General features: G+C 45.5%; 1 protein-coding gene across 7 annotated transcripts in view; it reads right to left on the reverse strand.

Moving 5' to 3' along the window:
* The window catches only part of Rbfox1 (RNA-binding Fox protein 1), a 377,774-nt gene that overhangs the window by 65,608 nt on the left and 295,078 nt on the right, over positions 1–17,088 (reverse strand). For 5 of the 7 annotated variants that reach the window (XM_080272606.1, XM_080272621.1, XM_080272598.1 and 2 more), the window contains exon 2: positions 262–521. In XM_080272606.1, the coding sequence (XP_080128732.1) occupies positions 262–518 (257 nt within the window). In that variant the 5' untranslated portion in view covers positions 519–521. The remainder of the gene's footprint in view (positions 1–261; positions 522–17,088) is intronic. The other 2 variants (XM_080272628.1, XM_080272614.1) reach the window with 1 other exon arrangement.

A 17,088-nucleotide genomic window follows, 5' to 3' on the forward strand; every position in this document is an offset into this window, starting at 1 on the left:
GGCATTTGTCTGCTGGGGGGGAGGGGGATACCGTACTGCTTTCATTTATACATGATATTTATGGATAGGGGAATTTACAGTAAGTGTTCTGTACATGATACTTAATGCTAAAGAGGTGCATATCTTAGACTTAAGTACTTAAGTTGACTGAATTCATAACTTTCTCATTCAGTAAGCTTTGCAACTGAAATGGTCAGTGTTAGTATTCACTCCAGGCAGTATATTAGTGTTATGTGTTAATGAAGCACACGTAATGCTTACAGTGAGATCATTCCTGGCGTGGGTTGCGAGACAGATGTGGGGACCCACCTGGAAGAGACTGTGACAGGGACGCCCGGGACGGCAGCGGCGGGAGTGGCCTGGGGGGCCGGGGGGGCACCGGGGGCCCCTGGTGTGGGGGCCCCCGGTGCTCCTGGAGGGGAAAACGGCGGACCGTCTTTACCCGGGCCTTCTTTACCCGCCCCCGCCTCGCCGTTCTGACTGTACGAGAACGGCGTCGCCATCGTTGTTTGCACCATGTGCTGTGGAAGACAAACAATGCGTTAGAGAAATGAACACTATATCCACAGGAAATTCTACATAACACTAAACTAACGTACGTGATTCACACTACATATTGGAGATAAGTGTAAACTAAATATTCACAAGGCTTGTTACATTTACGGGTAAGCTAACAAGATACAAACCATTGCCTAGACAACACACGATATTCACACTACATGTAACATACAAGGGTAAACTAACAAGAGACAAACAAGGAAACACCGTCCAATTAACAACGCCACCCGTCTCTTAGCTGTCTGGGTAGGAAGAGGAGCTCCGCCTATTGGCCCACCCTCCTCTATCATCACATACCATCTTTTCCCTTAGGCTTACTTTCACTTACAACTCTTACTTAAATCTCTATGCACAAGAGGCACTGTACTTTCACTTATAGCTCTTCCTTGGCTCTCTATGAGGACAAGAGGCACTGCTAACCAAATAACCCACAATGCTATAAAATGAATGTACAACTTGAAGAGCATCTGTTTTTTTAAGACGCGGCGTTGCTATGGTTAAGCCTGTAACACACACACACACACACACACACACACACACACACACACACACACACAATGGCAGCCAGGTAATCAATGACACTTTGGACTCCCATCCACCGCCACAACCACCAATACCACCACCATCCACACCACAGTCGACAGAGAAGAGGAAAGGAAAAGAATAAGAAGAAAACAATACAGGGCCAAAGAAAAGGGAAAAGGGAAAAACTATGAAAGGGAAAAGATAGGAGGAAAGAATACAGAACTGTGAGACATGGATGGCAATAAAGGAGAGAATGAGGAAAGAACAAGAGTAAGAAAGGAGAGTGGGAAGATAAGACGAGTCAGAAAGGGGAGAGGTAAGCCAAGGAAAGAAAAAAGTCAAAATAAAGAGAGGGAAAAAATTAACGGGTCAGAAATTGGGGAAAAAAAAAAAAAAAAAAAAGGCACACTAGGAAGATGTGAGCGCAATTTAAGAAAAGGAGATAGGCCAGAGAAAAAGAGCTTCATGGCAGAAATGGCAAATGTGAGCACAATGTGAGAGCAGCCACGGGCAAGAGACGTGAGGTGAGAGAACAGAGGGAAGATACAGGGTAAAAGGGGGTAGGGAAAATGAGTTTAGAAGAGGGGGGAGAGAAGAGTTTGAGGGAAGGTGAAGTGAGGAAGAGGGGGAGTACAAAGGAGTACAAAGGAAAGCAAACAGCAACAGACCTTATGGTCCTTTCGAGGCTGTTGAAGGATAAGGATAGTAAAGCAAGAAGGCTCCCCCCGCCTCCAAACCCTCCAGCCAAAACTGGCAAGAAAAAGTGAGAAAAACCATCACGCAGCATGGAAAAACTGACATGGAAATTTCATAGGAAAGAGAGGAAGGATGGACTGGAGGGAGAGAAAAGTGGGAAGGAAGGCGGGAGGGATGGAGGGAGAGAAGAGGGGGAGAGAGGGAGGGAGAGAAGAGCGGGAGGGAGAGAAGAGCGGGAGGGAGAGAAGAGCGGGAGAGGGGGAGGGAGGGACGAAGTGTTGGGGGGGAAGTGGTGCAAAGAAACCATGGAGACAAAACGACAACACGAGAAGAAAAATGGCCCACAAGTGAGCAGAACGACTGGACAAGAGCCGAAGCAGAGGTTAGGGAGGGAGAGGGGAAGGAGAGAGACGTGGGGAAAGACGGAGAAATGGGAAAGGAGGAAGTGGGGAAGAAGTGGAAAAGGAAAGGGGAAGGACAGTGGGTGGGATGGTGAGGTGAAGGAGAGGATGAAGGGAAGGAAGGAGAGATGGGCAAGGTGGTGAGGGAGGGGGAGGAAGGGAGAGGAGATGGAGAAGAGGATGATGCAAGGAATGGCAGGGAAAAGGGAAGCAGGGGGAAATGGAAAGGTAGACGACGGGAAATGAAATGAAATGGAATTGGGAAAAAACGTCGTGGAACGCAAATATGAGGGAGATGGGAGGGGTTAGAAAATTAAGAAAATAGCAAAAGTGGACGAAGCAAAGGAAGGAAAAGGGAAGAACCATAGTAAAGCAGAAGAAAGGGAGGAATGTACAGAAAAGGAAGAGAGAAAAAGGAAAACGAAGGCCATGAAGCAAGGAAATGCAGAAAGGAAGAACGGGGATAGGAGGGAGGGGATGGAGAGAGGAAGGGGAGGAAGCAAAGACAAGGAGGAAGAAAAGAGGAAGGACAAGAGAAGAAGAGAGTGAAGGGAAAATTAAGGAAAGATGAAAGGAAAATCAAGAGAAAGAGAAGGACAGAAGAGGCAGTGTGGAAGGTGAAGCAAGTGGGTCAACCAATATACCTGACCAGTGCGTGTGAGTCACCACCTTGGCAAGCTGCTGTGAGTGACCAACCTGCAGGGAAGTGACCAAAATGTACACACACACTTGGTACACACGCAACACAAGAACAATCCATATAATATACACGTGCAGACACATACACACCTGATGAACCCACGTGATACATATACCTGGCTAGCGCGCGCGCACACACGCACACACACACACACACACACACACACACACACACACACACACACACACCTGGCAAACGAGGTGAATACTGTACTGTAAAGAGGCAAAGCGGGGAGGGGGGAGGGGGCAGGCAGAGAGAGAGGCGGACAGGTCAATGAAGGTGGATGAAGAGAACGATGAAGAGGCAAGATTCAGGAGGGGAAGACTAAAAGCTAGGTGAAGAGGCAGGATGACACGGCGATGAAAAAGAAAAAGTCAAGCGGGGAGAGAAGAGGAGATACGGAATGGGGAAGAAATAAGATAAAGGAAATGAGAATAAAGATGTAGAGGACAAGGAAAGGAGGACAGACGGAGTGAGGATATAAAAACAAGCAGAACAAAAAAAAACGCAGACTTTCCGAGGGTTACACGGAAAAAGAACAGAGGATAAGAAAAGGGAAGACTGGGAAATGAAAGATAGGAATGCGGTGGAGGGAGAAAGGGGAGGGAGGGTGGGAGGCAAGAAAGAGAAGAGACTGAGAAGGCGCAAGAAATACAAGTAAGAGTGGAAGGTGAGAATAACAAGCGAACGAAATAGTAGCTGGGGACAGAGAGGATAGGAAGGAGAGGTGAGGAGGGTAAAGACGAAAGATGTGAAAGGCAATGAAAAAATAAATATGGAAAATGGAAGAGGGGAAAGTATAAAGATGGGCGAAATGGGGGAGAGAATAGGATAGGGTTTAGAAAACGAGCAAAGTAGCGAGAGGAGAGATAAGGAAATGAGAAACAGAGAGAGGACAAGGAGTGGGGAGAAAGGCTGGGAGGGAGAGGGTAGAGAAGGAGAAGTGGAGTGGGGAGGAGAGATGGAGAAAGGAGGAAGGATGGAGAAAGGAGGGTGAGGAGGAGAGTAAGAGCACAGGACAGCCACTCTCGACCCGTAGCGTCAAAGATGAAATATGCAGCCATCTGGGTGTTTGTTATCGGGTCCGTCCCAAGAGCAACGACGTAGTGTTTGGAGCTGAACTGGGACCAAAAACACACAATTTGCCTTTACCTGTATCATTTTCACACTTCCGTCTACTCTTCCCTCACCTGTATTACGTATTACCTACTTGTCTCACCTGTACTACGTTTTTTCACTCATTTATCTTCTCTCCAGTCTTTAGCTTTCGCCTCTTTACAATTCTACCTGCGTACCTACTCTCTCTCTCTCTCTCTCTCTCTTAGCGAGGTGTGTTTGGAGGTGAGCTGCAATGCACAACCTCATTCGCTCACCTGTATACGACTTCTCACCCCTCTATTTACGCTCCTTTCCTTCACACACACACACACACACACTATTTTTAACCTACCTTACTTCCCCTTACTCTTCAATCTCATGTTTATATTTTTTACCATTCTTTCTTCTTATGCATTACCTATTTCTTCTCTTGTTACCCACTTTGTCTTCACATTTCCATTTGATGATTGTCTTTTTTTTTTTTTTTTCCCATCAGCGAATCTAATTATTTCTCCATTCTTCCTGCTCCTTTCGCACCTTCCACTTCCCATCCATCCACCCAATACACCACCACCATTTTCACCCTCGTTGCCACACCGTCCCGATGTGGAGGTGGCGCCAGGTGGACAAGGGCAGTGCAGGTGTAACTAATTAACTGAGGCCCACCTGGTGTAGGCTAAGTGGATCACGATTTATGTTCGGGGATGCCTTTGAATTAAACGAGCTCGTCCGGTATACCTGGAGAAGGATGGTAGAGGAGAGAAGGAGGGGTGAAGATACAGATAGAAAAGAGGAAAGGATGAAGGAAGGAAGGAAACATAAGTGAGGATGAAAAAGAGGATGGAGGGACTTCAGACTGATGGAGAAAAGAGGAGAAAACGATGGAGGGAAAGACTATGGAGTGAAGATGGAAGAAAGGTTGGAAAGAAGGGGGAAAGATGAATGAAAGAAAAGGTTAAGAAGAGGGAAAGATGGAGGGAAGATGGGAGGGAAGAGGAAACAAGGAGGGAGGATCGAAGGAGGGAAAGACGGGAGGACAAATTTGAGCAAGGAAAGAGGGTAAAAATATGAGCAAGGAGAGAGGGGGAGAGAAACCGAGAAAGGGAGGGGGGGGGGAGGGAGGAGGAACAATACGAGTCAGAAGAGAGGACTGTAAGAGAGGAGCCACCAGCCAAGGAAACGTTTGAGGGGAAACTAAAAGACGGAGACAGGGGCTAAGAAAGAACGGGAAAAGAAGAGTCGGAAGAACGAAGGGAAATAAAGGACACAAAGAGAGAATAAAACAAAGAAAGAATAAAATAAGGACAAGAACTACCGAAGGAAAAGATACATTAGGTGGGAGACACGTGGAAAAAAAAGATCGATAAAGAAAAAAATTGTGCAATAAAATTCAAGGGGAAAAAATTGTGGGAAAACTAAATAGGGTGGAGGATACAGATGACAAAAGAGAGAGAGAGAGAGAGAGAGAGAGAGAGTCAAAAAGAAAGAATGGTGCATGACGAACCACTGTTGGGAGAGAGAAGAGTGGAGACGAACAAGGAAGAGGAGAGGGAAAATTAACTAAAAGCTAGTCAAGACGATGGGCAGAGACTGGTGATGAAAAATGACAAAGGGAAAATATGAAATGAGAAACCAAAATACACAGGCTGAAGGGGGAAAACTGCTGGGGCAGTAAAAGATGACAGTAGATGTGACAAAATGATGGCAAGAGAAAGGAAAGTAAGAGAGGAATTGCTGGGATGGAAAAGGAGGGGTGGAGAGATGGATAAACCTGCTGTGGAAACAAAAGACGAGAAAGCAGAGGGGAAAAAAGAAAGCAAAATGAATATAAAAGGAAGAACAAGAAAGGATTTATTGAGAGAAAAGATGAACAGTGTGGGACAGACAAGAGGGGCAAGAGGGAGGGAGAGAAGAACGGGTGATGGCAGCAAGAGAGAAGCAACACAGGAAGGAAGGAAGTGGAAGAACAAAGAAAGGGATGAGAGAGAATGCGAGTGGAAGGAGGGGACGAAGCGGGAAGAGAATAAGCGTGAGAGAGAAGAGAGAAAAATAGTGAGTGAGAGACAAGGGGAGGGAAACTGTGGCAAAAGGCGGAGGGATGGAGACAAAATGAGGAGGAGGGGAGAGTGATGGGATATCAGGAGGGAGGGAAGGAAGTGGGGAAAAACAGAAAGGAAAGAAAGGGGGAACTGGTTGAAAATAGACCGAAGAAAAGGGGAGGAAAGGAAAGGGGGAAACAGAAGGGAACGGATGGACGGAAGAGGGAAAAATGGAAGAAAATGAAGGAAGGAAGGGGAGGAAACTGGAGTATGGGAGACGAACGTAGAGAAGAGGTGAGAAAGTGAAATGAAAGAAAACCAGATAACCGTAAGGCAAGGAGAGAATAGGATGAAGAGGAAAAAATAGGAGAGGGAGAGGGTGAGGAAGGGAGAGAAAGGAGAGAAGAGGAAACAAACAAGAGGAACGGGAAAACGAAAGGAGAGGAGAGACAGGGAAAAGTGTCGTGTGGTGAGGAGGTAAAATGGGACACAGGAGTGAGAAGATATGGGAATAAAAATTAGAATAAAAAATGAGAGGAATGGAGAGAGAAGTGAAGAGAGGAAAGGGGAGATAAGAAGAGATAAGCGGAAAAGAGAAGAGGCAAGAAGAGAACAGATGAGTAGAAAAGAGAAAATAGGAGAGAAGAGAAAAGAGACGAGAAGAAAAGTGAGGAGAGGAGAGAAGAACAGACAGGAAAAATTAAGACAATATGTGATAGGACAGGATACGATAAGGTAGAATAGAATACAAAACAGAATAAGGGAGAGGAGAAAGGGGAAGAGACTGGAGAGGAGAGAGGAGATATAAAAGGCGACGAGAGGGATGAGAGGGGAGAGAGGCAGAGAGTGTCGTTAACTGGGTGTGAGCAGGAGGTGGGGACGGAACAAAGGCTGTAAAGATTATCCGCCTCACCTGCCATAGTTAATCACCAGCCAGACCTACCTCCTAACACCACTATCGCCAATACTATCACCACTACCAGCACTACTAGTAAATACACCATCACTTACACTATCATCACTACCAGATCTGCTAGTATGCCTTATCACTGGCATATTATCGGTATTTCAGTTACTATCACCAGCACTATCGTCACTATCACCACGACCAGTATCCTTTTATCACCAGCACTGTTACTGGTACGGTACCTCAATCACTATCACTACTAACACCCCCACTATCACTATTACAACCACTATCACCAGTACTACTCTCTCTCTCTCTCTCTCTCTCTCTCTCACACACACACACACACACACACACACACACACACACACACATACCACAATAACCAATATGGTCTCCATTAACACCATAAAGACATCCACCATCACCACGCACACCTTAACACTTGGTATTATCACCCTCACCACACCACGAACACCAGTCACAGCAACACACCACGACCAAAACATCGTCTAGATGGAAATAACACCCATGTATTCAAATTGGGGGTATTGTTCTCATCTTAAAAATATCTCAACTCTTTTCCAGTTCTGCTGATGGCCAAGTTCAGCCTGCAGGGTCCCTAATTTTTCATCTAGCTATGGCCACGTGTTGTCAGACTGGAGGGTGGATTTGACTAATAACCATGGAGATTCATTTCTGCCTCATGTACAAAAACTGGCTAAAGGAGCATATTCTTCCGTCTGAACATTTAAAAGCACTGTATCAGCAAGTACTCAAAAGAATGTCTGCTTTCTTGCTGACCTGATATTTCTCCTCTAACTCTTTTTCGCTTTTTCTAACCTCTCCTCTCCCAGCTTTCTAACTCTTCTTCTTGCCACCTTCTAACACCCTCAACACAAACATTTGTAGCTTCTCTTCCTTACAACACCCCTCACAAACACAGATCACTGGAACCGCAGGGTGTGTGTGGTCTGTGTACCTATGCAACTCGACGTAATCACACACTGAAGGTCGTCACTTCCACTGGCACAACCATCACAAATTCCACACCTATCATCATCTTCCATCAACGTCACTACCACCACATAATCACCATCATCCTCAGCAGCATCACTACCATAATCCTCACCACATTACCACACTACTGCCATCACCATTACCACCTGCGTTACACCCAACACATCACTTCACCACCATCACCACCATCCCTATCATTATCACCTTCATACTGCCCATCACCACCTTCCAATATTTACCACCATCACCATCACAGCAACAGCAACTAACACTACTCCCCACCACCACCACTACCACCACCATACTTAACACCACAACCATCATCACCACGACCATAACTATCATCATCAGCATCTTCACCACCATCATCATCACCTACCTAAACCACCGCCTCTACCGCCAACACCACACCCATCACAAACACCAGAGCCAGCGTTCCTCCAAACCCAAGCTAAAATCGATTTCCCTAATGCCTCGGTGGGGAGGAGGAGTATCGTAAAGGGGAGAGGGTATCGAGGGGGAGGGGAGTATCGTAGGAGGGGAGCAAGGATTATGGAAGGGGAGGGATATCGTTAAAAGAGGGGGGAAATCGCAGGTGGGACGATGGGAAAACCCTATCTGGCTCCTCCCTTCCTTCCATTGACTGCCACGACGCACACATGCATTATTGCTGGGGTGAAATGGCAGGAGGGGTGAGTAAGGTGGAGGGGTGAGGGAAGGGGAGAGGATAGAGAGGGGTGAAGGTAAGGTAGGGGTATATAAGAGCAGGGGTTGGGTTAAGTTGGGTTGGGCGGTAGAGGAGAGGGAAGGGTAGGGGGTTACCAAAAGATGACATCACTAATCACACAGAAACATTAACTCACATCAGTAGCAAATCACCGAACAACACCATTCATATACTTACAGTACCTTAAATAGCACCTGCACTTTTAAAACCGAATCACCCCGAAAAATAGCAACTAGCACAATTATTTACACCAAAACGAGTCCCTAATATAGCACAAGGACCTTTCGTGATATAATGCCGTATACTTGTGAAAAAATAACGTGACTGGTAAGAAAATACGAAAATAACTCGTGCAATAATTCAGGCGGGTGAAGTTGATGATTACAGAAGCAGGAAGGAGAGGAAGACAGTGAGTTAATGAAAGACCGCAGTAAGCATAACAAATATATATATATATATATATATATATATATATATATATATATATATATATATATATATATATACATACAACCAGTGTCAGGGTAAAATAAGAAACGGGATACTCTATAGCAACCTAGTAGTGAAAGAAATATGAAGGTTCTGTTTGACTCCCCCACTTCTTAAAATCTCTCCAGGGCCGAGCAAAACATCTCAAAGATCACACACACATACACACACACACACACACACACACACACACACAATAAATGGCGTAATCCTATTGAATTGGCTTAAAAAAAAAAAAAAAAACGCTCCCCCCCATATCAAAATCTACTTTCCTATAAACCCGATTACAATTCCTAGCTCATCAGGTAAAAAAAAAAAAAAAAAAAAAAAAAGACGGACGGGCACGGACAGACACGGACCTCAATTTCCGGCTCCGTCCGTCCTGGCTAATACAAACGAGAACGTGATCTCGTCGGCAGAAGAAGAGTGAGGAGGGGGGGGGGGCTTGACTGGTGTATTTGCTATGTAAGAGAAGGGGAGAGGGAGGAGAAAGAGAGAAGGGAGTAGACAGGGAGGAGGATTAAGACAAAACCGAAAAAAAAAAGAAGCTAAATGACGAAGGAAAACGGAGGAGGAGGAAAAGGAGGTAAATGAGAAAGGAAGAAAGGAAGGAGGAAGAATGGGTGAGATGGAAGATCAGAGGAAGAAACTGGAGAGAGAGAGACGAAGTCAAGGGGGTGAAGGGAGAAGGAGACTGCGAAGACTCCGTACAGTATTCCCTATGTAACAGTACGTTGGGTAAGCTTTGGGTAGAAACTCTGAAGTATTGATGGAGAGGGTCTGAGGAGGATGAAGATAGACTGACGAAAAGAGGTTGACGAGGAAGGATGGAGAGTGTTGATGAAAAGAGGCCGACGAGGAAGGATGGAGCGTGCATGAGGAAGAGTGAGGGATTTGAGGACATTGAAAGAAGAAGTACAAAGGAAAGCATACAAGAATCGTAAGGGGTTTTTAGAACGGAGGCAGAGAAGAGAGAGGGGATGAGTGAGGAAGAGAAGGGCGACGGAAGAAGGGAAAGAAAATGATTGAAGAGGCAAGGGAAAGATGAAGGAAAGAGACAGTAAGAATGAAATGAGAAGAGAAACAGGAGCAAAGTGAGGAGAGAGGATGGAAGAGAGCTGTGGCGTATTTGCTATGTAACAGCAGCCAGCATGAGCTTTGGACAAGGGAGAGAAGCGAGGGGCAGAGATGAAAGAGGGAGAAAGGGATGGGGAGGCGTAGAAAATAAAGGAAGATAATAAAGCGAGAGAAAAAAAGAGGGGAGGTGATAAGAAACTGAGAGAGAGAGAGAGAGAGAGAGAGAGAGAGAGAGAGAGAGAGAGAGAGAGAGAGAGAGAGAGAGAGAGAGAGAGAGAGAGAGAATAGGAAGATAAGAGCAAGAGAAAGAGAGGAACGGTGATGAGAAAGAAGAGGGAGAGGGGAGAGGGGGACATGGATGAAAGAGTAGAAGCGAGAAAGAGAGAAAACTGTGCGGAAATAAAAGGAAAACGGCAGGGGAAAAGTGAGGCTGAAAAAAGACAAATGGAGAATAAGAGGCAAAAGGGAAGGAAGGGTGAGAACAGAAAAATGGACAGGTGTGTGGGGAAATGATATGGAAGAGACGGCAGGGGGAAGAATGAGTAGGAGATACGATAGAAGGGGGGAAAGAAGGAGTGAGAAGGAAATGGAAAATACAGAAAAGAGAAGAAAGGATGTGTGGGAGACAAAAAAGGGGAAAGTACGGCTAGAGAAAATGCAGAGGAAAAAGAGTAACCGAGAAGAGGGAAGAGAAGGATGAAGAAGGAAGGGGGAGGTAAATAGGGTAAAGAAGAAGAAGAAATGAATGAGAGGGTAGGATTTGGGGAGTGAAAAAAAAAAATGAATGATAAAGAAAAGATTGAAAGAATAGGAGAGGGACAAGGAGCGATACGGATGAGGAGGTAGTACTTTTGAGGTATATAAAGTAAGGAAAATGTAGAAATAAAAGCAAGACGTAGAACCGGGGAGCTGGAAAAAGGAAGTGGTAAACTTGGCATGAGGGAGAGGAATAAACAGATGAAGAACGGGAAACGATATGGATAACAAGGAAATATGAGATTAATAAACGACGAAAGTTGAAGCAGAATAATAAAAATAAACCAACTTGGGAAATGGAAGAAATGGAAAGGAAAACAAACGCTTGAGAACGGGGAAAGAATTAAAGAAGAGTGGGAAGGATATGGATAAGAAGGACGGAGTTACAGACGAGATGGAGAAAAAAATAGGAAGACGATGCAGGAAAGAATAAAAAAGCAGACGAACTACTGATAAGGAGTGAGAGACAAAGACATGAGGTTAAAGAATGAAAAACGGGAAGGGATACCGATGAGGGAGTCAGAGATAAAATACAGGAGTAGGAAAAAAGAAAAAAACGTAGACGAACTGGAGGGAAGAAAGAAATGGAGTGTGAGACAAAAGGCATGAGGGCGAGGATAGAATGGGTGAGGGAAGGGAGGTGTGGGGGAGATTGGTCAGCCATGAGAGAACCGATGAGATGAGTGAGAATTACGGAGGGTTGGGAGGAAAAGAAAGGGAAGAGGAAGGCGAAGGGAGACTGGACAGATGAAAGACAGTGACACAGACTGGAAGGACAGAGGAGAGGGCGAGAGAAAATGAAACGGATAGACAATAGAGAGAAAAACTGCAAGGGCAAAAAGAATACATGAGGAGAATAAATTGGAAGAAGGGAGAGCGAAAAGGGCTGCAAAGGAGACGAGGGGAGAGGAGAGGAAGAGGAAAAGTAAATATGAGGGAAAAAGATAGTGAGAAAACTGCAGGGAAAGAGAGACTGAGAGGAAGGGAGGGAGACTGCTGGTGGGAAGAAAGATTAGGGAGGGAGGTAGAGACGGGAAATACGTAGGTGGGGGGAGGGAGGGACTGGAAAGGAAAGGGAGGAAACGGAAATGTGGAGGGAAGGGATATTTGGAGAAAAGATAAGGAGGAGGAGGCGGAGAAATTGAGAGAGAGAGTATGATGCTGGTAAAGACGAAGATAAAGACGTAGATATTTTCTTTTTAATTACTGTGCTGGTCATTTAATTACTAGTCTTGCCGCATAACTGTCTTGTTCTGCCACTGAGCTATGTGAAATTAGCAAAAAAAAAACAAAAAACAAAAAAAGACGAAAATCTGTGAAAGAACGATAATGTAGGCGTTAAGAAAGGCTAGTTGTAACTCCTGCATTTCAAGTTTCTCAAAATAACATCGCCAGACATAATAATAATAATAATAATAATAATAATAATAATAATATGTGCTGGGGAGTTTAGAGGGGCATGGAGACAGCTGCTAGGTGGGACTGGGAGAATGGAAGAGGAAAGGGGAAATGCCTGAGGGAACGGGAAAAAACAGTACGGAATGGGGGGAGAGAGAAGGGGGAATGGATGGAGAGAGAGAGAGAGACACACACACACACACACACACACACACACACACACACACACACACACACACACACACACTGAAACGTGGGGAGAAAGAGAAAGGGGAAATAGGAGTGAGTGCAAAGGGACAAAAGAAGGTAAAAGACAGATGTCGAGAAAGATGGGAAAACTGGAGACGAGGGGTGGGATGAAAACAGGAAAGAGGTAAAATAGAGATTATGCTGGTATGGAAAAGGGAAAAAGGGAGATGTGATGGAAGGGAGGGAGGAAAGGTAAGAAGAAAATGGAAAGGGAGATACAAGAAGAGAAAAAGACAGAAAAGAGAGCATGATGTTCAGACGACAGGAAAAAGAGACAGACGTGGGAAGGGAGGGGAAAATTGTGAGAGAAAAAGAGAGGGAGAAAGAGGAGACAGTGGACTGGAAAGAAATAGAGAGACATGTTGCAACTGTTGGGAAAAAAAAGTGGATGAAAGGAGGGAAAAATGACAGACGGAGGAAGGAGGAGAGAGAAAGGGAGGGAGAAGAGAGAGGGGGGAGGGAGGAGAGAGACAAGGGAAGGAGGAGAGAGACGGAGGGAGGGTGAGAGAAAGAGCACAAAAGACAAAATGAATGAGGGGTGGGGAAAAAAGGAGATAAGTTAGAATAGCAGGGAAAAAGATGGGATGGATGAATGGATGGTAAAGAGCCAGTGGAGGAGAGAGTGACAGGGAGGGAGGGAGGGAAAAAGAAGACAAGAGGATTGAGGGAAAACGAAAGCAAGAGGACTGAGTAAAACGGGAGGAGGGGGGGGGGGCAGCATACGTTGGGATAGCAAGGAAAAAGTTAGGATTGATGAAAGAATGGTAAAAGTTGGAAGTGTGGAGGGGAGGGCAAGGGGTAACTGAAAGAGGAAGTTATAGTAAGAGAAGGGTGTGGGAGGAAAAGGAGTGAGGGAGGAAGGGAGGAAAGGGGAGGAGAGGAGTGCAGCAGGACGAGAGGGAGAGGGGAAAAGACGGGGGGCGTAGGGAGCAAGGGGGAGAAGGAGGGAGAGAAGTGAGACAGAAAGGCGGACGGAGGAAGACGATGGAAGCGAAAAGGGAACATATTGAAAAGATGAAATGAGAGGGGAGAAATACGAGTAGTTCAGGGAGAGAGGGAAAGAAGAGGGGAAAAGGATGGGAAAAGATGAGGACAGGGCTGAAGAGGAGGAGGATGAGGAGCGAATGGGACGAGAGGACTGGAAATGAAGAGGAGGTGAAGGAAAGAATGAAGATCAGGAGGACAGGCCAGGAATGGAGTGAGGGAGAATGGTGGATGGGAAAGAAGCAGCAGCAATGGTGGAAGGAGGGATGGAGTGAAGGAGAATGGTGGAGGAAGACATGGGAGTGAAGGATGGAGGAAGGAGGATGGACGAAGGAGGGGAAAGGAGCAGCAGCAGGAATGGTGGTGGAGGTGGGACTGGGAACGGCTCCACCAGAGTATCGACCAGTCCACAATCTGTCGCTTAATGATGGCACCTCCACCACCACCACCACCTGACCTCACATGTCTCCACCCACACTCCACCACCACTACCATCACCACATTTCACGTGCCTCCACTCGTGCTCCTCCACCTTCTTCCACCTTGACGACACCTACTTCCACCAACACCTTACATTCTCAATCTTTTCACCGTTACTTCGAACACATACTTGTACTCATCAACTACTTCCACTTACTTCCACTAACACCTTAACCCATCCCTCAGATCCCTTCCCATGATTCCATCCACAACACTCGAATCCACCTGCTTCCACCTCAACAACAGCCACTTCCACCAACACCGTATCTCCCATAACAATTCCTGTTCCCATCCCAACCATAATTATTTACTCAACCTACTTCCACCTTAAAAAACACTTACTTCTCTCATTCTATTCAGATATTCTACACAAACTATCAACTCCCACACTATTAACCTCACTTCATTCTAGACATATTCTACAAAACCATCACGTCAAACACAGACTACCTGACCTCATTCTAATCATTTACTCAACACACACCGTCCAGCTCGCCTCGTTTAATCTCTCTCTCTCTCTAACACACACACACACACACACACACACACACACACACACACACACACACACACACACACAAACGACCTACCATCCACACTCCTGCTATAATCTCAACGGTACTCATTAATTCCTAACTTCTCCTCCTTCCCACTCCATTCCACTCTCCACCTGCAGCCAACTAACCAAACCCCACTCACCCCATCCCACCTAACTTATTCAATTTAACTTTGCCCATCGTAACACACACACACATACACACACACACACACAGCTTTCCAAATTAACCTAACCACATCGCCAACATCAACCTCCAAGCCACGCCGCGAAGATGTCATGCCTACTTCCTTGACCTTGAGGATTTCTCCAATTTAATCTTTTCCTTACGATGACCCCCCCCCCTTTTCTTTAAGTTCGTTCTCGTTGCCTACAGACCATTTTTTTCCTGTAGCCAATGAGATTGCAATACTATGCCTTTCTTTACTCTAGCTTCAGCCTAAAATTGTCATCTTTCCGTTTTGATTGTTGGGTTGTAATATATAAACATTTACATATATTCCTAGTAATCAACGAGTTACATGGCAAGGATACAGAGTCATAGCATCGCCATTTTCTTTCTGGCACGGAGCTACGTGAAACAGGCTACAATAGGACGAAAATCTGGCTCAAGACAGGGTAAAAGGAGCATAGGACAGGAGCTAATGAGGACTGCATCTTACCCCTGTAGTTCACAAAGTCTCTATACACCAGAATAAATAACCTGGGACAAAGGAATAACAAAACAAAACTATAAACAATAACATTCCTACGTTACCAAAAACATCTCGTTACCATACCTAGCTAATTCTTAACACCCTATTATAACTCCAATTCCAATCACTTACCGTATTATGCACTCACATCTCAACTCCAATTCCAATCACTTACCGTATTATGCACTCATCTCAGTAGTCAGACTCGCCACACCCAACCTACTTCCGGTACACCTTTCTCACTGTTTCAATTTCAGTCACTTAACCAAATGACCCCTCACCTTTCATAGCAACAACCTATTTTCTACACACACACACACACACACACACACACACACACACACACACACACAGTCTAACTCCAACCACATACAATCAACAAAAATTTCGCATACCCCACCTTTTTTTTATTTTTTCCCCAAGCCATGTCACCCCTTATCCCACTCTCCACACATCCAACCACAATAAATACCAAAACACCAAATTTCAATAACTCAATGTTCACCAGTCCAAACCTATCTCACCTTTCGTCCTGCCTGCCTGCCTGTGTTATTGAACGTGAAGTCTTTGTTATTGTAGCCGGAGTTAACTTGCAAGCTCTCCACGGCGCGGCATGTAGAGGTGGGGAATGCAAAGTGGTGTTCAACACGATACAATTTCGGGCATGTTGAGCGACAGTCAGAGAGAGAGAGACAGACAGACAGAGGGGGAGAGATAGAAAGATGGTGCGGGAGAAAGACGGAACATGAGAGGGCGCTAAGGTGAGAGAAGGTGAGAAAGACTGAGAGAGAAGGTGAAGGTGAGAGGTGGGCGCTAAGGTGAGAGAAGGTGAGAAAGACTGAGAGAGAAGGTGAAGGTGAGAGGTGGGAAGATTCAGAGAAAGGGTGAAGGTGAAATGACCGTTTGAGTGAAAGAGATGATAGAGTGAGAGTTAGAAATAGGGCGGGAGTGAAAGAGGGCTTTAAGATTAGAGAGGAAAGAGGGAGAGCTAAAATGTGAGAGCGGTAAGATGAGAGAGGGAGTGTAGGAGTTGGTAAGAATTTGCGGTGTGTGTGTGTGTGTGTGTGTGTGTGTGTGTGTGTGTGTGTGTGTGTGTGTGGGGGAGAGAGAGAGAGAGAGAGAGAGAGAGAGAGACTACAGTAAATGAACAAAAAAGCACACACACACACACACACACACACACACACACACAGCAATTAGATCAGTCACGCTAAAAGAGTAGAAGCAGCGACACTGGCACTATTTTTCCACACTCTATGGCACTCCCGCACCCACACTGGCACCACCCACCTCCTTCACAACTCTTTACACTACGCTCTGCATCGCTGCTACTGTCGAGGTCTGGCACTCCACACACACACACACACACACACACACACACACACACACACACACACACACATGCACCATTTCCGGTATTCAAACTCTTGCACACGCTCTTGCAACTTCCTTTCCTCACCTCGGTCTATTTCTGTATCTCACTTAGCTTCCTCTCTTCACGCTTATCACTCATTCCTTCATCATTACTATACTTCCCCTCATGTAGAGTAGCAACGGGTATCTGGTAACTCAATTCACTGTACCTCATTAGTTCGAGTATTACAAGCAACTTCTTGTAACTCTCTCTCTCTCTCTCTCTCGACCATTTTTCACCAACACCCCCATCCTTTACGCAAACAATTACTCGAACGTACTCTCTTTAACCTCTGAACCTTGCTCTTTTCACTCTTTCT

The sequence above is a fragment of the Coenobita brevimanus genome, chromosome 6 (genome assembly GCF_032717465.1).
Source record: "Coenobita brevimanus isolate Jiangsu-jjx chromosome 6, ASM3271746v2, whole genome shotgun sequence".
Classification (NCBI taxonomy): domain Eukaryota; kingdom Metazoa; phylum Arthropoda; class Malacostraca; order Decapoda; family Coenobitidae; genus Coenobita; species Coenobita brevimanus.